At 39.1% G+C, this 27,997-nt stretch overlaps 1 protein-coding gene across 1 annotated transcript; it reads right to left on the minus strand.

Moving 5' to 3' along the window:
• Positions 1-7: 7 nt before the first annotated feature.
• Positions 8-27,997, minus strand: TMEM170B (transmembrane protein 170B). The gene is made up of 3 exons (XM_074871970.1): positions 27,421-27,997; positions 14,888-15,058; positions 8-10,154 (listed from the first exon to the last, which is right to left on the minus strand). Exons 1-3 carry the CDS (start codon positions 27,515-27,517, stop codon positions 10,024-10,026), a joined length of 399 nt encoding a protein of 132 aa, XP_074728071.1. The 5' UTR covers positions 27,518-27,997; the 3' UTR covers positions 8-10,023.

A 27,997-nucleotide genomic window follows, 5' to 3' on the forward strand; every position in this document is an offset into this window, starting at 1 on the left:
TAAAATATAAAACAAAACTGTATATTTTATTTAAAATAAGCAATACAAAGCTTACATTATACTTTGTCAAAATGGCATCTCCAGGAGGTAACGAGTAACACAGTCATGGGGAATTAGTCTTCCTTAAAAATAAAGCACACGCGACAAAAGCAGGAATAAATAGCATCTATATAACTCAGCAAGTCAACAGCAACAACCAAAAAACTAGATAAACACATTTACATCATGTTAACCAAGAATATTTTTCCCCAAGCAACATTCAATTGTGAGCTGGCTTGACCTGATGAACTAAATCAATCTGGTTTTCATTTCTGCAACCAATTTGTCTTCTAAACTATGCATATCCAGTTGCATAAACAAATCGTTATTACAACCACAAGAGCAGCTGTCTCAGTTTCTGCTGTAACGAGCCATTTACATGTTTCATTTGCTCAGACATTTTTTTTCCACATGCTAGAATTTAACTATCAGAAACAGAGGCCATAGGTATTAAAGCAATGTGTGAAAAAAATGGAGACATTAAAGTCTCACCCACAACATGCTCCAGTCTTGTGCCAACACAGGTCTCACTGAGGTTTTTTTTTCCCTATCTATAAAGCAGAAATAAGACGCTTGCAGGAACACACCACTACAGTCTAGAAGAAAGTGCATCACTTAATTATTAATTTTTGCTTTATTTTATGTGTACATTTGTACATTTGAATCAGGTTCACAAAATGCAAAACTTCTGTTATCAGAGTATTTCATACAGAGGTCAACACATCGCTTTATGATTACTTATAAGAACATGCAATAAGCTATGGAAAGTTGATGAAAATATTTTAACAGAAATGTTTCATCAAATAAATGAGCATGAGAAATTGTGTTTGACTTGTAAATTCTGTACATAAGCTACCATGAAACATTTCTTATCACAAAAAACCCCAATAAAAACTACTTAAAGGCTCTTGAAATCTTACAGTTGGACAAGTGTTCCACTGTGCCTCCATTCTAAAGCATGGAAGTGGAAATTGTGCAGAAAAGTTTTACTTTAAATAATTGTCCAACTGTTATTGCTGCTTTTCAAAGAATCTGAAAGCATACAATGAACACGTAGAGCTAAACAAATAGCTGAATGGACATATTTAGATCATTACTGCACTTAAAATGCAGACATTAACTACAAAAGTTTCTCAAAACATTGTGAGTTTTTTTTTATATGTACATAGGGAACTGTACACAAACAGGGAAATAAAAAAATTGCTCTAAAAAAAAGAAAGATAACAGTATACAGTATTTACAGCTTAAATGTCACCTTTTCTAAAAATTGGATCTAAACTGTAACACGAACATGCAGTACATCCACAACTCAAAATGGATACCTTTTTCTCGGTGTAATATAGTCCTGTACAAAGCATAGATCAACTATATGTTAAATCACTCTTCTTCATCATTGTTCTTGATATCTTTGAGCTTCACAACAATGCCTGGGTCACAATCCTTTAGCTTAGGTAACTTCATCAAGTGAAAATATGAACATTTACTTCTAATACAAATTTGCAGAATGCATTCTATCCATAAGACACTCTATGGAGAGATATTGTGCTGCATTGTGTATGATCTATTGTTTAAGTCATGCTTGATGAAAAATGGTGTTGAGGGGGCACAATTGTATCACTGGACTAATGGATACTTTTTGCCTTTTTCATTTGTAAAGATTTTCAAATTTCCTTTTTCCTCTCCTTATTTGCTCAGCCAAATCCAAATGGTTATAATACTGATTGTATTAGTAAAGCTTATAGTACAACTGTTACAGTTATCAATACAGATGTCAAATACTGAAACCTTTTTCTACCTGTAAAATGGGTACCTATCTTTAGCAGTTTCTGTAAGCATTTCTGAAGAATTACGTGCTATTATATACATTGCCACAGTCAAAAGTTCAGTTACATAAATACCTGATTATCCTCTAACACTCAAAAATAATAAGGACGTTCAAAACTTCATTATCTCTATAAAAGTTAAGCACATTTCAGACAAGTAAAAACCTCCAGCCAAGTAATCTTAAAAGGTTTTGAATTTATAGCTCCAATGGCCTCATCAGTATACCTTACATTGATGGATAACCCAGAAACAGATTTTACAATGGTGATATTAAATACCTGAATTAACTTAGAAAGTTAGATCTCAAATCAAAAGGAATGTCATTTATATCAAGTATTATCTATTTCATTGAAAATATCTCTTCAGTATTTACTTTGCCTTACAGGGTGGGGTTTTTTTCAATTTGCAGAAAAAGCACAAAAGGATATACTATCCATTCCCTTTAACAACTGACAACAATTAGAAGTGAAAAAAATGTGTGTTCCTGAAAGAAAATACTTCTTTAGGCCATTACTTTAGAGTAAAATTGTTTTGACACCTGCTATACTGGGAGAATACCTGAAGAAGTAACATATCTTTGCAGACTTTGAAATATCTATGTGTTTACATTTAAACTTAATGCACAAACTGATTTCAAAGTATAACTCTAGGCATGAGTGTGGGAAACAGCATGCTGTCAGGGCACAATCTTTCTCACTTACAAGGTATCAAATGGTATGTACTCAGATTAAAGTTTACCTTCTATGACAACTTCATTTTCACCAAGGGATGTGCAGTTAAGTACACGAAATACTGCAGCCCAGCTGAAGATTTCACTGCTGTAACAGAGTACGGAATACTTTTCTCTCTGACCTTAAAGGTTGTGGTGACCAAGATGTGACCAAATATTTGACTTTTAACCCAACACAAATTTTCAGCAGTGTTAAATTCACCTGTACACAAAGAACACCTATTCCTTCTGAAGCAACAGCTGAGGATTTAAATAGTCTTTTCACCTTGGGTTGCTCCCAATCTAGAGGTTAAAAAAAGCAGTCAAAAGGTGTTCTGTCAATATGCTGATGCAGTCGTATGTTAAATTCTGGTAACACTGAAATAACGTTATGTTCTAGCATTTATATATGTATGTAGAAATCCATTATAATTTATGAACAAAATTCAGAATTCCATTTTATCTCAAATTGCTTGGAACTAGATTAGGTTTCAGTTGTTATCCTAAACAACCAATTTCCACATTTTTCCCCTTAACTGAAATAAACATATGATGAAAAAGTATATTTCTAGAAACAGAAAAGTAACTGAAAAAATTTTCATGTTCACAATTGTTTTTCTAAGCCTTATTAGAGTCACATACTTTTTTTTCCCCCTGCCCCGGTTGATCCACATGTCATTATACCCAGGAATACTATTGTGTCTGAAGTAGAAAATTAATTGCTTATGTTGAATTATACACTTGTGATGTTGAATGGCTATGTACAAAACCATGCAGCTTAATATGCTCATGATATAACATTCAGATTTAATGCAGGAAAGACATTATTAGAATATGCTTAGTGCATGAAATATATAAATTAAAACAGAAAATAACAATTAAAGCAGCTCTTACAGTTATTTGATCTTATACTCTATTACAGCTTCCGCTCAAATGCCATTATATATGCCTCCCCCCCAACAGAATTCAAATAGAAATTGTAAGCAAAATAAATACCGATGTGCAATATGTTGAAGAGGGAATACTATTTCCTTCAGAGTAATAAAAACAGTGTGCTTCAAAAATAGAAAGCTATTTTACACAAAATCAGGACTACTCTCTTTGGTCCATGTTGAACATTCAAAACTGGTTAAATTACTGGCTTCTTTTAAAAACTATCAACACCAAACTTCAAACTGTATCACTAGTTGTGGTACACAGATTAGTTTCATAAACTCAGAATTACCCACAAAATGAAAGACAGTAATTATTTGGAAGATTTCTTTCCTGCAATATAACTGGCATTTTTGAGTCAGAACAAATTTTTTTGATCTGGGGAATAAGCCAAACCAACCAGAGCAGTGACAAACATTCCTTAGCTGCCTCCCAAGATGAGAACCAGAAGACCGACCAGCTCAAGAGTATGTATACTGATGCACACAGCCTGGGGAACAAACAGGAGGAACTGGAGCTCTGCGCCCAGTCAAAAAATTATGATATCACAGAAATAACTGAAACATGGTGGGCAAACTCACGTGACTGGAGGATCATAATGGATGGCTATAGGCTCTTTTTTAAAGAGATGCAGGGAAGAAGAGGTGGAGGAGTTGCGCTCTATTATTAAGGAGAATCTTGAATGTGTAGAATTCAACTACAGCAATTGTGGAAGCCCTATTGATTGCCTCTGGGTCAAGATCAGAGGGGTCGTCTCCAAGGAGGATCTTACAGTAGGCATCTGCTACCAACCTCCAAACCAAGACAATAAGGCCAACAAAGCAATATCTGGGTCACTTAAGTAAGCTTTGGGTCAACAGAACCCGGTTCTTATGGATGAACCCAGACATTTGTTGGAAGAACCATACAGCAGCTCCCATGTCATCCACCAAGTTCCTGGAATGCGTAGGGGACTGCTTCCTCATACAAATATTAGATGTGCCAACCGGGAATGAGGCACTGCTGGACTTGCTACTCACAAACCAAGAAAACCTGCTTTGTAATATCTCGGTTAGTGATAGCTTTGGCTGCAGTGATCACAATATTGTGGAGTTTGAGATCCTGCTGAGCACACTGAAGGTTAGTACTAAGACAAAGGTTTTTAGATTTTTAGAAGAGCAAACTTGAGCTCGCGCAGAGCTCAGTTGGGAGGGATGCCATGGGAAGCTTCCATGGAGGATAAAGGAGCTAGTGAGTGCTGGGAGTTTTTCAAGAACACTCCCCTGGAAGCACGAAACCAGATCATCCCCTTTAAAGTTAAGGGAAGTAGGTGGAGCAAGAGACCCCCTTGGCTTAATTGCAAGTCTGCTCAGAACCAAGAAAGAAGCATACCAGAGATGGAAAAGCAGACGAATACGCATTGAGAACTACAAGGGCATTGCTAGGGTGTGCAGAGATGCAGTTAGAAAAGCAAAAGCTCAGCTCAAATCGAAATTGGCCAAAGCTGTCAAAAACTACAAGAAAGGGTTCTTCAGGTACATAAACAACAATGAACAGAAGGAAAATATTGGCCTGCTGTTAAACAGGAGAGGTGAATTAGTCCCCAGCAATGCTGAAAAGGCAGAGGTTCTCAACACTTCCTTCACCTCTGTCTTTACCAGCACTATTGGGCCCCAGGCCTTGGGAATAAAAATCCATGTCGATGAAAACACAGACCCACTGTCAGTGAAGGAAGAATTGGTATGTGACTATTACAGGATCTTGACCCCTACAAATCGATAGGTGCTAACGTTATCTACCCAAGGGTGTTAAGAGAGCTGGCTGATGTCATTGCAAGGCCAGTCATGAAGATCAGGGGACATCCCAGATGACTGAAAGAAGGCTAATGTCACCCCCATCTACAAGAAGGGCTTACAGGAGGATCCAGGAAATTATAGGCACATCAGTCTTACTTCAGTCCCTGGGAAAGTTATGAAATGAATCCTCCTGGGGGCTATCACAAGTCAAATGACGCATGTGATTGGGAAAAGACAGCACAGATTCATCAAGGGTAAATCACGCTTGACAAACCTAATGACCTTCTAGGATAAAGTAACCTGCTTGATTATTGTCTACCTGGATTTCTCCAAGGGTTTCAATACAGTTCTTCACAGCTGCCTCCTAGAGAAACTGATGCATTACAGTCCAGACAAGGGGTCTGTCCGGTGGGTGGGAAACTGGCTGACAGGCTGCACCCAGGGGTGTGGTGGTGGTGGTGGTGAATAGCTCCTTTTCAAACCAGCAACCTGTCCCTGGGGTCTCCCAGGGATCGATATTGCACCCAATGCTTTTTAGTATCTTCATAAGTGATCTGGATGATGAGATCAAGTGTATCCTGGTGAAGTTTGCCAATGATACCAAACTGAGTGGGGAAGTGGACACTTTGGAAGGGAGAGTGACTCCACAGGAAGACCTGGATAGGCTGGAAGAGTGGGCTAACAGGAACCTTATGAAATTCAACAAAGACAATTGTAAGGTCTTGCACCTGGGAAAACGTAATCCAGGAGTGCAGCACAGACTGGGATCTAGCTGCCTGGGGAGCAGCTCTGTCAAAAGGGACCTGGGGGTCCTGGTGGGCAACAAGCTCAATATGAGTGAACAGTGTGCTACTGTGGCAAAGAAAGCCAGCAGGATGCTGAGCTGCATCAACAAGGGCATCACCAGCAGAGATAAAGAAGTCATTATCCCACTTGACTCAGCGCTTGTCAGACCATACCTGGAACACTGTGTTCAGTTTTGGGCTCTGCTATATAAAAAAAGATGTGGACAGGCTGGAGAGGGTCCATAGAAGGACCACAAATACGATCAGAGGACAGGGAAGCCTGCCATATGAGGAAAGGCTGAGAGAACTGGGTTTGTTCAGCCTTGAGAAGAGAAAGCTTAGGGGAGACCTTATCACCATGTTCCAGTATTTAAAGGGTGGCTACAAAGAAGATGGAGACTCCCTTTTTACAAGGAGTCACATGGAAAAGACGAGGGATAATGGGCACAAGTTACTCCTGAGGAGATTCCAATGGGACACAAGAGGAAAATTTTTCACAATGAGAACAATCATCCACTGGAAAAAATCTCCTCAGGGAAGTGGTGGATTCCCCAGTGTTGGACACTTTTAAGATTCAGCTGGACAGGGTGCTGGGCCATCTTGACTAGACCGTGCTTTTGCCAAGAAAGGTTGGATCAGATAACCCTGGAGGTCCCTTCCAACCTGGTATTCTGTGATTTTATGATCATACTGATAAATATCTTTAACAACAGCAGCTTCTAACAAAGCAGCAGAAGCTTCTTCACATTAAATATTATATCCAGTATTATCACCCTCCCTAAAGATTAAATTGTGTGGATGTATTATTTCTTCTTTTCTAGAAATTAATCATTAACAATGCAGAATGTACCTAGTGATACAGTGCGGAGACAGGCAGATCTATTTAGACAGAACTAAAAGGCTCTGTATGGACATCTGTATTGTCCAAAGGGAACCAGAGTACCATCACTGCCACTCATACACAGGATATCTCTGTAGCCTAATAACAAAGGGGTGGGGGGGTTACCTGAAGTAATTTTCTTTTTCTTAGAAAAGTTATTTCAATTGTTAGTATGTGCAAGGTATAGAACACACCCGAAACCCATCATTCAAATATATATACACACATATATGCATACACTGCACTGACTAGAGCACCTTATGTTTAACAATGTTGTTTCTAAGGATGTGGAATGAAACTTCGAAGTTTCACAGACATAAGGCCACTTACACTTCCTTTAACTGCTGGAGTTATGAACTTATGCAGTAAGTTCATGCTATGATCAAAGAATACTTCATAGATAAACGATTTGTCCTCATCTATTCCTCACAAGAAATAGTTAAAAAAAATTTTCTATCAAATACATAACTTTTGTCTCTGTAGAGCCACTTAGGCATTTATTGTTGTCAGGCAATAATGCCATATAAAGCAGAGACAACTAAGCACCTAACAATGTTTTAAAAGTGATTACAATGATCTATGCAATAAAAATTATTTGGAGGAAGGCAAAAGATGCCTCCTTGTCAAAGAAAGAAGGTTAGAATGGCAACAATTTCATTGGCGCTCAATTAAAATGAGGAATGAAATTCATCAATAAGTTTCATAAGTTAGTAGTAGCCTGTTATAGTTTAGCTGAGTGAAAGACAGCAAGCCATTGATCAGTGGCAGCATAATAGCCTTGTACAATAAATAACAAGGGAGATGCTCAAGGAAATTTGCAGACCGGAAAGAAGTTTCAGTGTGAGGTGAAGTCATGAGACAATCTAAATTACTGAGTACAGTGCTTCATGAAATGGTTGGTTTTGATCCAGACAAGCATTTCCAGGTTGTCAAACAGGAATGTTTTAATGTCTGTTAAGTAAGACATTATATCAAATAACCAAATTAATTAGAAATAGCAAAAATAGAACAAGAACGAAGATACGGTATTTTTTAAAAAAGAAATCCTCTCCCTTAAAAATATATGTAACAAGGCACATTAGGAGAAATATCTTCAATTATTTTATTATTCAATTTGACTTAAGTACCTGAAACCAGTTCTCATAATTTAAGAAAATGGGGAGAAGCTTAAATTGCCTTTTACAGATGTAGTAATATCATTGTCTAAAGTGCAATGATTGTTATGTCAGAAAGTATCAGCAGAATGTAAAAGCCACAAGACAAAAAAAACCCAAACCATGAAAAAATAAATAAGTTTTTGAAGACATTCAAAAATAATGAGAATATATGCATTCAGCCACATTTCAAAGCAATTCAAAGCCAAAAATATAACACTGAAAAGGTTCAGAAACCTATATTTTACCTTGTTCCCTGCAAAGCCTGCAACTTTGTACATTTTCCAAACAAGACTTAAATACTTTTAAAGAAAACAAATATTAGCATTCTTAGCACTTAAAAAAAAAACAAACAACACTTTATGTGGAGTAAAATAAAGGCAGACAGGTTAATTCATTATAATACTTTGAAGCACTAAGCTATATGACTGGATTGTAAGTTACATTTTAACCATACTCTTTTAGTTGTGCAGTAGGTGCCAGTGGTTTCAACAGTCCTGAAAGTCTTTTTGACATCTTAACAGCAAAACCTTTGAGCAATTTACTCTTCCTGTCAGCATTAAAAGCTGGCTGCTGAAAAGCATTCAGTTGAAAGATTTAAAAGATTCCTTATTACTCACACAGAACTTTGTGCCGTTTAAATTTTGCATTTCATAAATAATTAGTAATTAGACTTGAAATTTCTATTCACTCCAAAACATTTACATTTAAGACATTTCACATGCACAACACTACTGTCCCTTTTAAACTAGAAAAGCACAAACTCTACTGAAAGCTAAGTATTTGAAAGTTCCAGGTATCTTAATCTTTCCAAAGATATAAAGTGTTCAGAAACAAGGTAGTAAATACATTAGCGCTGCCCTGCCTCCAAACTTTTGGAGTATAGTAACTATTTTAAACTTAACATTTTTGTTCTGTAGAAAAACAGTATATAATATTTTTATCCCTTTCCATTTTCCTCATGGGTGTATTCTCTTAACGTCTGTTATATTTGTGTGTTCTTTAAAGAATGCATGTAGGGTTGAGAGTCCTATCAGTGCTTAAATAAATATAGGGAGCTTGTTTGCAACAAGTAGCCTTTCTGAGGTTTTCAGAAGGGCTGGTAACCAGCTGTATGTTTAAGACAAAATAATTTCAAGGAAAGCATCAATTTAAGATTTGTTTGTGCATACACAACAGATTGTACTTAGTAACCCTCATACAGTCTCCTTAAACTACTGATTTCTGACAAGCTAAAACCAGGATAAAATTATATACTGAGCTTCACAAAACTGCCATGAGCCATTCTACACATAGTGCTAATTACATCAGGTTTGCTAAAGCTGTGGTTCTTAAACCCCATCAAAATTCATCTGGGCTTTGAAACAGACTCAACAGCTGTTTTGAATGCTGAATAAGAATATTCAGCATTCAGAGAGATTCTGCTAATACAGAAATCAGTTATCTTGCTATTTTACCTGAATTCAAGTAGACTGTATGTTCACAGCATTCTTCTGTAATTACAATTTCAGAGCTTACCCAGCCAACAGTTAAGAATTAAACTCCAAGTTTGGCACATACAGCAATATTCAGGAGCATCCCTTTGTTTTATTACAACACTGTTAAGAACAACGATCCCATCACCGAGCTTTAACCTGACTGGCAGCTATTCAAGGTGCTTTATCTCAACCTCGCACACATGGATTGCACCTTGCCTGCGACTGAGGCACATAAGGCGCAGTGCAGAAGTACAACAGTTCAGACACTAGAGGACAGTCTGTTCACTTGACTGAACCTCTAGATTTGTAGTGCAAGTTCCACATAGCTTCCTTTTTCTTGCACTAGAATTCGAGTTAGTAAACCGATGAATCCACTTTCAGGAAGCTTCTCTTCAGATTAAAGATTTCTTTGAACTAGTAGATTTTTTTCCCCTTCTACATAAGTCTCAAAGCGTTGCAAGAATTCTTGAAAATGAGATAATTAATGTCAGTACTGTCTGTCCAACACCAAAGACAAGAGCTTCTAAGGGAGCCATATTCTTTCCTGCTACTCTGTAAATTCCAGCTACCGCAGCACCTAAGAATCACAAGAAAAACAATGATCAAATCACAGTAAAAGCCAAGGCTGAAATATATGACAAATTATTTACTGTGTCCATGTATCAGCTATTTATAGAACATTACCAAATACTGTATGGCATTAAAAAATTATTAGCCATGCTTGTATTTTTCTACTTATGTAAGTCCTTCAGGAATTAGTTTCCCAACTGGACCAGATTAACTTTTCCAACATCAGTTTGATTTAAGAAAATTGATTCTTGCTGTCTTCCCTGTAGATACATTCTTGTCTTCTGCTGATTCAAAAATGTAGCTAAAAAATCCTCTAAAAATTGACCAAGTTCAAAGCATGGTTTAATAGTGCTTGTATGGGCAGGGAGAAGACAACAACAGTAAAACTGCTAGTGTCTGCAAAATAACTGTAAACACACATCTATCAGCTTCATTTAATATTTCAGTTGAATAACCTGGTCATATTGTGTCAGTTTAGCTTTGATTTAAACTATTAAGTTGTTAACAGTTGTTTAGCAAATCAAACAAAACATGAAAAAGATCAAAGTATTGCACTGCTATCCATGAATGTGTATGAAAGGAAATTTCTAACCAATATGATTAGATTTTGAGCTATAACACATTGAAAATTAAGATAACATTTTTCTTGTACAGTTGTGTGCAAATTCCCATTTAAAGTATAATGTTAAATGGTCAGGATAAACCAGAAACAAAATGCTGCACTCTAAACAAAGCCAGGCACTACTAACTCCCTTGAACTGTCTGTCCCGTATTAAATTTATCACATGCTTTTGAAGAACAAAAGTCACAAAGCAAATGTATAGCTGTGATGTCTTGGAGCAAATGCCTGAGAAAAACATAAGTCTTTGTATCAATCAGTCAAAAAAATAACATGCTAATGATAAATAACTTTTTCTGCTCAAACAACTTCTGAACCTTTTAAGAATACTAAAAAGTTCATTCAAAAAAAGAAATACAGGCTTATATACAGCTGTGTCCATAGGTACTCAATCCAGACCTCAAAGGTTCACCTAGAATGAAGCTTTTATTTAATATTTTCTGAACTAGTATCTTCTATACAGCATTTGCTTTCCTTGCCTAAAGACAAGCATTAAGTTTATTTTCCTTTATTTCAGAATGAATTAATTTTTCCTGAAGAACAAAGCCCAAAATTTAATTACAGCTCTTCAGTATGTATGGTTTCAGACACTATCTAATCATAATTAAATGCTTTCAGAGATCACAGAGGCTTTTCCAGACTCAAACAAAACTGAAAACGTAATTATTTTTTTTTAAATAATAGGCAAGAGTTAAAAAATTTGGAATTTTCTTGGTTTTGCAGAGTCATTAACTGGAATAGTCTGCTGAAGTGATCAAAAACCCATTAGTAACATGGAAATACAGTAAGTCCCAACAGATTTTCTGAAAGTACAATCTGTATCTGGATCATCCGACATCTTAAAGCAACACCTCATTTTTACAAACATTTTAGGAAGACTAGAATTGACTAATAATTGTGGCCATCACAGTATTCACAAACACCATTAATCAGTCTGTTAGGTGAGCTTGGGGTGCGGGTTTTTTAATTGTTGTGTGGTTGTTTTGTTGTTTTGGGTTTTTTTGGGTTTTTTTTTGTTTTTTAAAAGCCCATATTCTGTAAAGTATATTTTGTTAGAAATATCTCACCAGAAGGCTAGCCTTATGGTATTTCACTCAGCTACCTTGAATAAGCTTTTCCATTTGTTTCTTGACTATCTGCTGTCAAAAACTGAAAGAGATCCTTTAGACTAAGCCCAGTACTGACATTAAAATTATTTTGGTGATTGAACTCTCAAAGTAAGTTCAAACCAGCCAAATTGGGATACCAGAATTTGATGCTATTAGTTAATCAATAACAGAAATTTCTGGTTTCTTGAAACAACACTGAGATATTCTGGAAATCATAAAAATTTGGTAGTTTGATAATTATGCATTTATAATCAAATAGCAGAGTGTGTAACCCAGTACAATTGGCATAAAGCCAAAGTATACTACAATAGGCTGGCAATGAGGGAAATGAGAATATGTCACTAAAAAGGAGAGTGCTTGGCAAGAGGAAGAACAGACCCTTCTGGATGAAATACAACTAAAATACTTGCCTCAAAGTGCCTGACATTTATATGTTCTTGGTTGGTTTGTTTTTTTGGGTTGGTGTTTGTTTTGAGTTTCTTTCAGACAGTATCCACTGCTATTTAGTAATTTTTTAATACCTTTTTTAATAACCATTAAGTTCTTTTCAAAGCCTAGAAAATGAGGGGTTTCCTGCTTTTCTATACACTGGTAAAAAGATCCCAGAAGGCCAGAAAGTTTGAAAGATCTACCCAATCAAAATTAAACCTGCATTATTTAATAATCTATACTGCATTCATTCACCTACACAAACGATGCAGAGGACTGGAAATACAAAATGGAAATTGAAGTCAGTTTGCTATTTCAATTTATTAAGCACTGGACCAGGCATATCCAAACAACTAAATATTTCAGCTTGCATCCCACTTTGCAGCACAACAGCCATTAAAAATCCTCTCTTTAATATTTTATCACCATAATTTGTCTTCAGAAGCTCCCCACAGAATTTCTTTCAGTATGAAGCAACCCACTGCTGTCCAGAAACAAAATTACCTGAAAGTAAAAGTTGAAATGCTCTATGCAAAACCTTTGGGAACAGCATAACAAGTCTACAGCCTAAGCTTGGAGAAATTCTCAGGTGAATTTACACATAAACAGTACTGCTTATTTGTTAAATGTTTTGACCTGAAAATCGGATGCCATAAATACAACTGTGTTGCTCCTCTTTATGCACAGATAAAAGACACAAAGTACTTTCATTTTAGAAACACTGAACCTGCTTGGATATTCCAGCACCATATTTCCTATCTTCGGTTCTTTAGAAATGCTCATGCATGATTGACCTTGTAACAGAGCCACTGTCATTTTAATCACAGGACAAAAACTCAGCATAACATGTAATATAAGCCACTCAACTGGTTCTACCTCACCTTAGGAAAAAGTTATACCAAACTACAGTGTGTTAAATGATGGAAATTCTAGGCTGAGAAATATATAGTTATTTTAAAAACCTTTTGAGGAAAGTTTTAATGAAACTTTTTTTTTTAAAAAAAATGCAAGTTTCATGAAAAACTTGAAAACCAACAGGCAAGAAGGACTTTCAGTATCAATAAGAAATAATCTGTCACAAATCATCCATCAGTGTGTCCAAAACTGAAGTGATACCACTGTTCTGATAATCTGAACCGTACACAGAAAAATGGGAATGAAAGGCAGAAAGGCTTGCCTACAGACTGTATGATGGTTGCTAGATTTACAAAGGCCTTTCAAGTGAGACCATCTTGTCAACACTGAAGGTCTTTGGGCAGAAACTACTTGCTCAGGTTAACACAGGCCCCATCCAGTGCATTGATTTTAATGTTGAGAACTCCTTACCAGCATTGTTTCAGACAACAGAGCAAAACACAAGCTTCTTTCCTGTAAAAATAAGATGCACTATTTCTTCCCCACACCCTCCACTCCGGCCTGAACAGAAAACTCACCATGCTCCTATTTGCTTGGGAAAGCTACTGCAGTCTATTTATAAGTTAGATATGATAAAGCCAAAGACTGAATTAAGTGTTCTACTGATCTTATGGCATATATTTCAGTACTGACACAGATAATAGAATTTCTTAGGAACGATGAAAAAACGGTATCTGATACCAAAACATTCTTGGCAACATCACTCGTGTGCCATATTTGGTCAGGCGTAACACTTCTGCATTTTGCTACACAATATGTTTTAATAATGAGTATAGGTTTTAACTATAGCTCTGTGAACCTTTCAGCATGCTGCTTTTACGGAAAAATGGTTATCATAGTATCTGTTGATACAATGTCAAGAAATAAAAAATGTCTAAAATGTATCTCAAGTGGTAGGCATAACAGAATAACACTGTAAGAAACTCTGTAACAGATGCCCCTGCCAAAGAGCATTTTACCTAGAACACCACAGCTTAATTTTATTTTTTTTGTGGGGGTGGGTGAGGCTGGGGTAGTCTAAGGGCCTTCCTCCCTCTTTCCTCCCTACCCATAAAGGAGAAAGTAACATTATGGCCAAGCCAAGACTGGGAAGTTCTTTCAAATCCATGAGCCAAGTGCAACTTCTCCAAAGAAACAAACCAACTTTCTTATCTATAAATCACTGCCTATATTGCACCTTTACTTCTTTTGAAAGAGCAACATCCTATCTGGGTACAATTTAAAAACCTCTAGCAGACCCAAGGAAATGAGCAGGAACTCAGCCTTGCAACCAAAGGAATCAGGACCTCATTTCCAAAAGAAACTCATGGCTTTAAGGGTACTGAGAGGTGATCTTGATCAGATACCTTTGACAAAAGAATTTGCAACAGGTATGGTAGGACAGGACTGTTCTTCTTGATCCCAAAAAGATATTACGTGCTCAGCATATACCTTTTGAATAGCTTGGCACCCAACATTTCCGAAATGAAAAAGTAGGACTATTCCTGCACTCCTCTGACAATTTATAGTAGTCTTATCTTTACACGATAGAAGAGCAACTCAGCTGTCATTATCATTAGGATAGCTATGTAACTAAGGCAAAATCCTTAATAAACAACAAATCACTAAGAAAAAGGCTTTTTCTTGTTAGAAGTTAGATGAAAAAACAAAACAAAACGACAGACTTACTGGTTATCATTGCTCCAGTTATAGAACCCAGAAATCCAATGCTGACCACAATGACAGAGATCAGCCTCCCCTGCCTATGCCTCTGCAGCATCACAAACATTAATACTCCCACAGCACCATGGACAAAGAGAGAGGAGAAGAGAGCCCAGAGGAAAACCCAGTACCACATCTCTGAAAGAAAGCAGTCAAATAAAGGGTTAATATTTCTGAGACAATAAGTTTTTAAGTAAGACACTTTAAAACATTGCATACAATCAATAGTAAGAGAAAAGCAATACTGATTTCCATATTAAAAGGAATCAATGTGACAACCTCAGTGTATGCTCAAGACACATTCCCCCTTTTAACAGTGTATCATAAAGGAATAACTATTATGATCAAAAAATTATAAAAAGGATTCTGGCACACTTTAGTTCAGATGTATTATTACAAAAAGACCATCATTCTTCTAATGGTTTCTTTAAACACCATTAATTGCAATTTCTTACTAGGTATTGTAACTGCTCCTGCAGTACGAAATATTCTCTGAAACAAAGCCTGAACCAGGAAGAAGTCAAGAATTGTTTGGGGGTTGGTTTTGGTTTATTGTTGGTTTTTTTTGTTGGTTTTTGTTGGGGTTTTTTGTTTGTTTTTTTGGGGTTTTTTGGGGGGGGGGGGGGAGAGTGTTGGGTTTGGGGGCAGGTTTTTTTTTGGTTTTTGTGTGTCTTTTTGTGGTGTGTTTTTTTTTTTTTTTCTGTTTTTTACAAGAAGAGACATCATCAGGTAACATCAAATGGGAAAACTGAAATTAAAGACTTCATCTTATCTACCCAGGAGCTGTAATAGAGTGTTCCATCAAATTAGCTTCAAAGGCACAAATAAAAACACTACAATTTTTAACAAGAAATTTTAACACATCTAACTCCTTGCTTTTAATTGCTTTGCACAGAACTTCAGAGGGACAGGTAGTCACTATTATTTAAATTACTAAGCAAAGACAAGAGATCATGAGAATGTGTGGAGTACAAACATTTATCTGAAGAATGGCAGATGTGATCATTACCTTCAAAGAAAAGAGCTGGAACCATTAATGAAGCTACATAAGAATTAAAGAACCTTTCTCACTTGGTGGTAATTTTCTAAAAACATTTACTATAACTCAAAAGGGTGGGGAAATGCAACAAAAGGGAAAAGATTTCTTTTTAAGTCAACTACAGTAGATATATATCAACACAGAATTCAGCAAATTGGGGCACCTTTTCCTGATTGACATAATACCATGAAACTGTCATTAATTCAGAGCTTTTGCTGCAGTTCCCTGTCAAAAAAATAATACAGCTTCCTTACAACAACAGGGTACTTATTGTTTATGAGCTGAGCCTGTATTATTGCAGCTTGACATACATCAGTCATTTGAGCAGAAATATGACCCAATTAGCTAACTTAAAAAATACTTAGCAGCTCAAACAAAACATACTGTGAAAGGATGCTGACAAAGAATGGTTGCTACACAGTAACCACAGTCCTCTGAGTCCAATGTCAATATTGTATGTATATCCATAGCACAAACACAGAGTTTAAGCTTTTTCATTTAGCAGTACTTTGAGAGTAGACTCAACCCCTCCACTTTCACACAGGCATAAAAGGCTGAAGTATAACCATTCTAAATTATGGTAACCAAAAGTTTTTTTAAGAGAGCAGCAAGGAAGCTGGGTGGTAAATCTACACTCAATTAACACTTCAGCTGTGCTTCAAGATGTAACTTCTCTTTCCGAGTGCTTGGATATATGCACACATATATTGAGGGTGGTTGCAAGCAGCTCTCCTCAGATCCTTTGTCCCTTCAGTCCTGGCCCCAAGTTAGGTCTCAAATATCTTTGCAAAAGGATAATGACCACTGTACTGTTCCACTAAATGTCTCATCCTTCTCACAAGCTACCTGACAGAACAGTGGCAGGAGTGTCAAGTAGTCACTCTACAAATACCTGACAAACTCCCTCCCTAACATTAAAGAAAGACTGACTTTCTGGATAGTTTGGGAGGGGAACCTCTCTTGCAGTGCTAACAGCCCTTGTCTGTTACTAGTACAGCTTGGGTGTTCCCACTGGGTTTTTCTAGTGGAAGAAAACAAGCAAGATTAGCCAAAGGATCTATTAACATAGAACCCAGCAGCCCTGCTAGACCTACAGTTTGACCATAGGGAAATAGGAGATGGGAAAAAAAGTTTACTTTCCTGCAAACGTAAATCACATACAACTTCAGGCAGGAAAACCCTGTCAGGAAGGAACACTCTCATTCTTTTAGCATACATCAGAAGAACTACCAGGGAAGACCCTTTAATTGAAAGATGTCACAAAACTGGATTCCTAACAGCCCCAAATGCTATTCTATCAAAATGATAACAACTAAACTTCTGCCCCATGGAGGGTCATTTCCTTGAGCACTAAGTGACTGTTAGCAGATACTTAATAAATTTTAGAGATATGGACTGAGCAGACGGTAATTCAGCAATAGACTGAACAGGTCCTCAAGTCTAAATTGCTTTGGAAACACTGGCAGTGAAAAAACACAAGGTCTATGTTCTATTTTACCATACAAATAACGATGCAGAACAAAAGTTAGAGAAAAGAAGCCTTATATGGGAATTAAGAATGTATTTACTAGGCAAGAGCAAGCATTTCCTTGCTTGCAGATGTTGATCTCTGAAGACCTTCAATCCTAGAAGATATTATGTGCATATCTTGGATCTTCCATTTTAGTTCTCCACAGTAACATGGCTGAGCCCATCTCCCAGATTATTCAGAGAAGCACAAAACTAAACTGCTGGCAGGTGAATGTGGTGCTGAATGCACTATTTCAAAAGATAATTTATTCTTACACAGAAGAGGATGCTTTGCCTTTTTTGCCAGTAAATACTGTAGTGGAGATGCTACTTATTTTCTGGACACAGCATCCTTTTCTGCAATTAAGTCTGTCACCCAATTTTTGTATCACTCAGATTATACTGATACGCAAAATACTCAGTAAAAGAGAGGCCTGGATCATCAGGACTGAGTGCTGACAACATTCTTGACTAAGATGGATGCAAGAGATGAAACATCAACTAGCAAGAAAAAGTGAGGGCCTCTTGCAATATTACTAAAGATAACCTGATACCCCAGTGACAGACTTGGAATACGTATTTCAAATCTGCAGTTGAAGAAAACGCTTGGTTCTTGTGTAAGGTTACAGGACATCTGCAGGCTTCTAAGATTGCCAAATGCTCCATAACTATGCCAGTGATGGATTGATTAGTATTACCCCATTAGTTCTTCCAGAGTCTAAAACCAAACTTCTGGATGGCGTGCTGCTGTGGATACCAAATTCAGGCAGGTATCAACTGATTTCATAAAACTGCATCAGAGTGAGACAAACTTGTCCCCATTTAATAAGATGCCCAAGAACAGAAGACTCAGTTATCTGAGGTGAGAGGGGACCTGCAATTACGGCAGCCTATTCGGCAGCCAGTTGTTCTGAAGTGAACAGCCATGACATGGTTTGAGCCCAGAAGGCAGCTGAGCACCACACAGCCACTCACTCACTCTTTTCCCCTCAGGAATGGGAAGGAGAAAATAAAGCAAAAGGCTTGGGAACCGAGATAAGGACAGGGAGACATGACTAGCCCATTGCTGTCACGGGCAAAAGACAGACTTGTTAGGGCAAGAAAAAGAACATTAATTTAATTCAAACACCACCACCACTTAACAGAGTAGGACAGTGAGAAGCATTACCACATCTTAAAAACACCTTTCCCCACTCCTCCCTTCTTCCCAGGCTCAGCTTTGCTCCTGATTTCTCTACCTCCTCCCCCTCCAGCAGTGCAGGGGGCAAGGAATGGGGTTACAGTCAGTCCACTGCTCCTTCCTCCTCAGGGAGGGTACTCCTTGCATTCTTCTCCTGCTTCAGCATGGTGTCCCTCTCACAGGAGGCAGTCCTCCACAAACTTTGTCCGATGCAAGTCCTTCCCATGGGATGCATTCTTCCTAAGATGCTTCAGTGTGGGTACCCCTTCATGTGTTGCAGTTGTCCTGGTTTTGGCTGGGATAGAGTTAATTTTTCTTCTTAGTAGCTAGAATAGTGCTATGTTTTGGATTCAGTATGGGATTTGGTATGAGAAGAATGCTGATAATACACTGATGTTTATAGTTGTTGCTAAGAGATCACGGACTCTCCAACTCCCCATGTCCTGTCCATGCACAGGTACACAAGAAGCTGGGAGGGGGCACAGCCAGAGCACTGGCCCCAAATTAGCCAATGGAATATTCCATATCATGTAATGTCATGCTCAGTATATAAAGGAGGGGTGACCGGGAAGGAAGGGGTTCTCTCTTACTTCCAGGATTGTGATTGAGGGATCTTGGTATTTCAGGATCGCTAGCTGGGAACAGGCTGGGTATCAGTCTGCAGGTGGCGAGCTATCACATTGTGCATTACCCATTTGTACTTTCTATTATTTTTATTGTTTTATTTTATTACAGCTACTAAACTGTTTTTATCTCAACATACAAATCTCCCTTTATCCCTCCAATTCTCTCGCCCATCCCCCAGGCCAGGGGAGGGTGAGCAAGCAGCTCTGTGGTGTTCGGCTGCTGGCCAAGTTCAAACCACAACACAGTCCTCCCAGCCCTGAACTACAACAGTGAGGGCTTCTTCCTACAGAGTCCCGGCCTCCTTCAGGCGCAGTCCCCTGCTCCAGCATGGGGTCCTCCACAGGCTGCAGGTGGGCATCCATTCCACTGGTGACCTCTGTGGGCTGCAGGGGGGCAGCTGCCCTCTCACCAGGGGCTGCAGGGGGGGTCTCTGCCCCAGCGTGCCTCTCCCTGCTGTCCTCCTTTCTTCCACTGACCCCGGTCTTTGCATAGGTGTCCTCCTCACAACTCCTACTACTCCGCCCAGACTCCCCTTCTTAAATAAGTGATCACAGAGGCGTGGCCACCATCACTAATTGGCCCAGCCTTGGCACAGAGGCAGGTCCGACTTGGAGCCAGGGGAGCTTCAAGAAGCTTCTCACAGGGGGCCACCACTGTAGGCCCCTGCCCCGCTACCAAAAACCCTGCCACACATACAAACCCAGCATATCTACATATTGGCCTGTGCTATGGGGAGAATCAGCAAAGCTCTTGATATTGTCTCCATGCAAATGAGGGACAGTCCCAGTACACTGAAAGCTGCGCTTTCAGTCATTCTCTCCTAAAATGCCACTGCAGCTGAAAAGCTTGAAACTAGACCAAGAAACACTGTTGGAATCTGACTTTGTTAGACACCATTATTCCCTGTAATTTCCACAGGGCTTACTAGGCACTGCATCACCTTTTAGGAAATCAGTGTTTGTAGTCATTGTTGACCCTCACCAGTTAGAAAAGGCTATTGATTTCCAGTCTTGGGAAGACTTATTAGGATGACCATATTTTTAGAAGAAAAGGAAAGATTATGGGAAGGCTAACCACTCCCCTGTAACTAAGAAACCAAAAATATTTACAAATCCTTACACAATAAAATAGCTGCATAGTGAACAACTATCTTAGGTCTTATTTACATTCCAAATAAGGCTCAAGGAAAATTAGCATCACCCCTCACTTTATATTTAGGGCAGGAGACATGAGAATAGAACCAGCCCTAAATGTCCTGTTGGATAAAGGGATATAACCTTGAGTTCTTTGGTACACATTTTCTGCTCCTACTCCTTAAAAGCAACACATGTATTGAATGCATTCAAAACGAAATTGGAGAACATCCAGAAATATTCTTTGTTCAACACAAATGCAGCTGCAGCCTTTAAAGAAGTCAGTTATAAACTATCACTTCACAGAGCTTAAGTTTCCAAGTCAATAGCATTGTAAAGTCAGTGATGCAAGAAATACAGGTAGTATTACACATGCCTGCAATGACCCAGTACCTTCTTATTATAAATTATCCATAACAGTTTTTAATTTTGCCAAACTGACTGTAGATGCTAAAACTTGTAACTGTTCACTTCAGAAGAGTTGGAGGGGAGTGGGTTGAAGTGAGGGAACACCTTGGTGTCCAGCTGAAGATAAGAGGGAGAAATTACCAGAACTTTGTTTATTTGTGAAGGAGACAGAAGGGGGGAGTGACAGGTGGGAACAGAAAGGTTAGGGACATAGGCCTGTGATACTCTGATTTGCAGAAGGCAGGCAGCAGGGTGAGGGACACTGCAAGGAGTGAAGTTAACTGTCTTTATCCTGTAAGTAGGCAAATTACTTCCAGATCATCTTCTATTTGGAGTTGCTTTTTATTTGGGCAACTCCATCAAGTACATATACTCTAGATTATCTACTCTCCACCAACTTACATACCTAAATTTGTTACATGAAAGTAGCTGAAAAGCTTTTCTTTACCAAGTTACTAGACAAGCTATGAGCAGAGAGGCTAGAAGGGTTTTTTTGTCCTTCGCCTCCCCTCACACACATTCTTGCTCAAGATTCTCACCTGCTGCAACAAGAACTGGATTTTAAAAGGGAAGGAAGAGGAAAGTCTCCCTGAACAGGAAACAAAGTACAACTCTGCCACTTCATCTCGTGGTTGAAACTATTCTAGCACCTCCCCTCAGTGCCAAGGTACCTTTAATTTCCTAGAGATTCATTATTGGATTTTTTTTTTAATGGTTATTAGCAATGAATAGACAATTTATATTGTTGCATCCTTATACAAAATAAAGAAAAAGGAATAGTCACACTACTCAAATATTCTGGGATGATATCTTACATAATCATATGATGGTAGCATTTCAAAATCCAGTATTAATGAAATTAAGAATTTGATCACACAAAGGTTTTTAATCATTGATTTAGATCATACCTTTCTCTTGCAAAGTTGGCTTTTCTAGTGAGGGACTCAATGGAACACAGCAACATATCTTCCAGAAAACTTACCCAACATACAAAATCAGAGTAATTTATAATCATAATTTATGAACCTTCTATCACAGTCATCTTTGTTGTGCTAAAGTAGCTGTTAAAATACCTGAAAGCTCTGTAATTCAAAGAATCACATCAATTGACTATTTCACATAAGTGTTTCCTGTTCTCTAGCTACAGACTACACATTTAGTGAGAGACTACATATTTATGAGCGATTCTTCTGAACCCAAGAATTTTCTTTATGTTCCTGAATAGGTATCATCTGCTTTGTTAAACCACCACCTCACTTCATCAAAACATCACCTCAGTCCTAGAAGCTGAAGCAGGACGAATCACTTTTGAGTGCCATCCCTAGGAAAGGCAGGAAGAGTCATCCTTTCTTATCCTCCTTTATTTATTCTTTTTATGCCTGGTAATTCAACACACTTACTTATCTACTTCTGCTCATTAATTGAGCCAGTGACAAAGACAACTGAGTAACCTGTTTAACATGGATGAACAAGGTAAGGAGGACAGCCAATCTTTTAAGACAACTAGAGGAGGCTTCAAGCTCCATAAACATAGAGGACAATGCAGTCATTCTCTTATCCTGACAGGTTGAGGGCTGAAAACTTTATACACAGGTATTTTTGAGTAGAAGAGTTCAAGGTTCTGTAAAATTCAGTATCATCTAACTCCAGAATCATGAGAAATGACTCTCAGAGAAAAGTGTGCTAGAGTAACACTGAAGGAAGAAAGAATGGGTTGGGGATAACACTGAGAGATGCCACTAGAATTTAGAGAAAGAGACTGTGGACCTTTGAACACAGATGGTCAAGACTTTGCTTCTTCAAAAATAACTGAGTAGCTGAAAGATTTGCAAAACCTGTAAGGAGGAGGAAGTGAGACTGAAGTGTCTTAAGAGCATGCTAGTACAACTATTTATGTCTTTATATACTGATTGATACTTTAAGAGGTATAAACTTACCTACATGATCATCGATGATAAAAAAGCACACTGTCAAAAAATTTCAGTCTCTATGTAGCTGTACTAATTAACCTCCTCTTTTGGTGAGATGAACTGCACATATGGAGTACTTTGCTGGTACGGTAATAATGATTTAGCTTTATCTAGCAGAGAGCTTCAAATACTAACCCAGCCTCAGTTTATTTAGTCATGCCCTCATAGAGCTACCCTAAAGAGACATCCAATCTGTTCCATACATGTCATTACTTTTCTAATAAGGACAACTGAGATCCATTTTTCAGGTTTATTTAAAATTCTCAGCACTCAACCACTATCTTAAATTTTGTTTTCAGTTTATACTTCTTTCCACTGGTTTAACTTGTGTGGGGAATTCTTTATAACAGAAAAGCTGGAAAGCTCAAATAACTTGTCATTCATGCCCTATCACTCCAGTTTTAGAGTACTACTTTGTTAATTTAGGTATTTATACATATCAGATACATCCCATACATACATTATGCTTATGTACTATATATACACATTATACCTGTATTAATGTAGGCATACACAACCTTAAAGATCAAAAAAAGTTTTTAAAGCATGCTACAGTTTAGAGTAAGATTCATAACACTTCCATCTTATCAAAACTTGAAGTTGCACTCGATCAACAGCTTTATCTGTGGCAAATAAAAAATGCAAAGTCAACACACAAAGTACATAAATGCTAACATTTTCAAATATTATCTATATATATGAACATGCTGCCCTACTGCCACTCAGCTTCAGTAAAAATGGAGTACCTCCTTAGTCCATCTTCCGCATTTTTCTTTTCCTGTAGTCCTTAGCTTGTTTTGCCAGATGAATAATGGTTGCCTATAACATTTCATAAATCAAGACTGATTACTCCAAAAGAAAGTATCTCTCTGGAGATTCTAACCCATGTACCCAGACTACCACTACTAGCTACAGAGTTAAATCAAGCAATAAGTATCTGTGTTGTGAATACAAAGATACAAATTTAAGTCATTCAGTTCTTTACATGTTACAGTATTTTCTTCATCACTGGGTCCTTTCCTTATGATATTAACTGATACTTCCAAAGTTAACAGGACTATACAGTTAAATTGTTTGGAGATGCTAACGTTTTTGTTGCACTAAGTGGAAGAGAAGCACTTGCTGAAGAGCATTTAAATCATAAAGTACAGACCAGTCCTCTCAAGTTACAGGCTAAGGAACAAAGACAGAATCCAGACAAGCGGGGACAAATGAGTACAGGATGGAGCTCAGGAAAAAAATATAACAGACAAGGAGCATCTTCTATGCAACATCCATAATGTCTTAGAAATGTTCACTTTCAACAAATTCAGGAGTTATGACTGTCCAGCACTTGAAAATTACAGACTTTGATTTCAAGTATATAAAAACAGTTGGTAGAGTCTTGAGCTCATCATCTTAGGACACTGGGAAGAGAAGGAAGATGACTCTGACTTTGGAAGTCATACAGTACAGCACAAGGTTTTTTTTGTGAACTCCTCTGAATGCAGTGGCACAGAGAAAACAACATTCTCCCCACCACCTTCTGAGTGGCTAATATAAAACCTGCTCAGACCAGAAGCTTACACCTTTGGAACATGCAATAACTAGATGCAAACAAAACATCTACATTGGTTACAGGAAGAGTAGAAATATCACTAAGGTCTTTATTGTGGAAGTAGCCTTTAAGCAAATAATTTATTTTAATGGGCACTCAAACTGGGCTTTTTTTTTTTTTTTTTTTTTCCAGTTCAGATTCGGCTATTATCTGACTTGTTCTAGTAAACCTCGATCTACCACTAACTCTAAAACACAATCAGTTCATATAAAGGTGCTGTTCTTGGGATTTTCTGGAGGAGGTAGAACAAGGTGAGGTAAAAGCCACCTCTTCCACGGTTACTAGAGCCTTGCCTCCACCTCCCAAGTGAAGGCAGGAAAATATGAAGCAATATACATCATGTTGGTGGGCCTGGATTCAGCTACAAAGAACAGTGCTTGCAGCTTTAGCTATTGCAGGGTGTGATGTGTATGTGGGAGGAATGAAATTGTCTGTGGTCTCCTGGGTATTTGGAACCATATATGAAAGATGGGATTTCTTTTTTATGTTGAACCTGAATCAGATATATAGTATTTAAAAAAACAAAAACAAACCAACAATAACAAAAACCACCACCAAACAGTTCAGCTTCTCGTTAAGGGGAAAAAAACCACCAAAATGAAAAAATGTCTGAAGTATTCCTGGTTTAGGCTGGTGTTCATAACAGGTCCCTGTTGAAAGTTTTGGAAAATTAATATATTTTTAAGAAGGATGCTGATAAAGTTTTACAACTTTGCGTAAACATAATCAACATTGTTTGTCTGTCTAAAGAAGATAAATTTTTACTTGTGCAACTTAAAAGACGAGACCAGATCACAACTTTAAGTGTAAAAGTAAGCACAAAGCAGTCTTAAAGAACATTCATAGAACACCGTACGTTTATGAATTTGTTTTCCAGTACACTGAGGAGTTTCTGCTTATACTTTGGAGAGATGCAAAAGGGAATGAATTAAGTAGTCAAACAAGACAAACTCATTCACACACCTATTTTCTTAGCATGGAGAAAACAGAAACAGAATTTCTGTTTCTGAACAAAGTTTACCTTGGTAAGTATTTTAGGAAGGGTTTAAGTAAGTTTAATAACAGCTATTTGTTAATATCAAGTATTATATCAAAAACAATCTCCCAAGATATAATCGGTAACAGTGTATCTTATATAGAAGATTTAAAACCCAGTGAAAGTTATTAACTGCCAACAGTACATAAGAACATTCAGCACAATGGGTTATGGCTATAAGGGCAACCTGCATTTAAGCACCAATTCAGAAACTGTAGTGCAACTACAACTGACACTGACATATTCTCCAACAACACTATTTTTCATATCCTTTAAATTAAAAAGAAAAACCATTCCACATTAAAAATACCTTGTGCAACCCCTCATTGTATTGCAAAAGCACCAAGAAACATACTGTTCTGCTTGCTTAACACTCAGCACTGAATTTCATAGAAATGCCTATGTTGCATAATGCTCTAATAAGAAAAACTTTATAGAGGATGTTTGGCACAAAGAAAAGTTAAATCCACTGTGAACTTTTTCCTTTAAGAGTACAAGATGTATTTCTATAATAAGTATGCAAAAATATCTACTCAGAAAATGAGTTGTATTAGTGTGTCACTGCACTAATACCTGGAAAATGCAATCATCAGACACACATCTTATAAAGTTCATAGATCAAATTAAAAAAAATAAATATCCGTATGACCTTTTCATTACATTAAAAAGTATCTTAGAAGTTAAAAGAACAAGAAAGATACTAAAGCCTAAGATGATTTCTTTCTGCTTGCTACAGCTTCAACTTCAGCTACTCCTCTATTTTCATCATACTTCTTCTACCCTGAATAGATTTTAAAAAATAATCTATCAATTATTACTATAGAGGCAGGAAAGATAGCATAATACTCTTTCATAAGTATTATAACATCTTCATAAATATTTGAAACATTCCCTTTACTCACCATTTTCCACCAATCTGTCACCACCTAGTATAACCCTATACCAAGCAATAACATCTCCAAATCCCTGCTTATTCAGAGCTGGAAGCTTATGCTTTTCTTTACACCTGGACAGAATAGGAAATCAGAAGATACACCTCTCCACTCTGAGCCTTGGGTCTCACAGCAGTCCACACCCAGTTTTCAGCGTGAGATTGAGCAGAAAAAAAAGACAGTTCTTGACAAAGCAAGCTAACCCTCCCCTCTCCCAACAGAGGATGAAGACCTGACTCTACTTTGGTTCACAGAATTTTTTCAGAACAGCTCAATCTTTAAGAATCCCCGATGGTTAAGATTACATCTATTTATCATGAAACATCTGCCACCTCGTGAACCCCCACAGCTCTCATTGTCCAGGGGTATACTCGGGGGTGGGGGGGGTGGGGGCGAAGTCCCTGATTCTCACATTCACGTCTCTGTTTTTTTTGTTTGGTTTTTATAGCTCTGCCAAGTGCCACTGAGCATATACCCACAAAAAAACAACCCAACAACCGAACACTGCAAAACAATCCAAAGCACTGCCCCAAAGACACTCCCGCCTTCCATACGTTCACACGTGCTTCCCACAACCCCGCACTCACACGCAGGCACCATCAATTCGCTTGTATACACGTACCCTACACCGTTAACCTGTCATTATATACATCCATCCATACAAACGTGAGCAAACACATTCACACCCCCAGCTCCGGGTACACATCCCCCGGTCCTCCCAGCACGTAACACACAGATCCCCCCCCCCCTCGACGTTCTGTACGCGCTCACCACACAAGCCCGTATGCACCCCCCGCTCCCCGACACGCGGGTGCGGAACACAACCCCCAGCCCCTCCCCGCGTGGAGCACACGGGGACCCACCCCCAGCCCCACACACCGCTCCCACGCCCTCCATTGTGCACCCCGGGGCTCGCTCCGCAGCCACGCCGCCACCTGCCCACGGGAGAGCACACGCACACCCGCGACAACTCTCCGCGCTTCAGCCTCCGCCCCGCCCGCCCCCACGCGTGTGTCAGAGCCAGCCCACCCTCCCCCCGCGAGCCCACACCCCGCTGCCGCCCGGTTACCGGTAAGGTTGCGGAGGACGGTGCCGTGAGCCCACAGGCTCAGCACTTGCTGCACCGACAGGTTGATCATGGAGTTGTCTCCCGCTTCCACCTTCATCGCGGCGGGGGGTCCCGCGGCCGCTCCGCCGCCGCTCCTCAGCCGGGGGGGACGGGCGGCAGCGGCGGCCTGACCACGGGGAGGCCGGACGCCTCCCGCCGCCGGACCGCGGGGCGGGAGCGCTGCGGCGGCGAGGAGCGAGAGGGCGGGGAGGCGGCGAAAGGGCCTCCGCGCCGCGGGGGAGACATCGAGGACAGAGGGGGAGGTGGCGGCCGGGGCGGGAGAGCCGAGCGATCGGGTCGGCCGCTGGCGCTTCCCCGGGGCTCAGGGGCAGGTCAGGGCGGCCCTGGGGCCGGGCGACAGGGACCGCGCAGACCCCGCCGCCGCCGCCACCTGCCCCTTCTCCATCCGTAACGGCCACGGCCGCCGCCCCGCCGACGGCGGCGCCACCCCGGCCCCGGGCATCACCTGGAGAGGGGGCGGCGCGGCCGCCGGGCCCCGCCCTCCCTCACGCGGGCAGCCCCAGGCAGCGGCCGCCGC

Source organism: Strix uralensis, chromosome 1, assembly GCF_047716275.1.
Source record: "Strix uralensis isolate ZFMK-TIS-50842 chromosome 1, bStrUra1, whole genome shotgun sequence".
NCBI lineage: Eukaryota > Metazoa > Chordata > Aves > Strigiformes > Strigidae > Strix > Strix uralensis.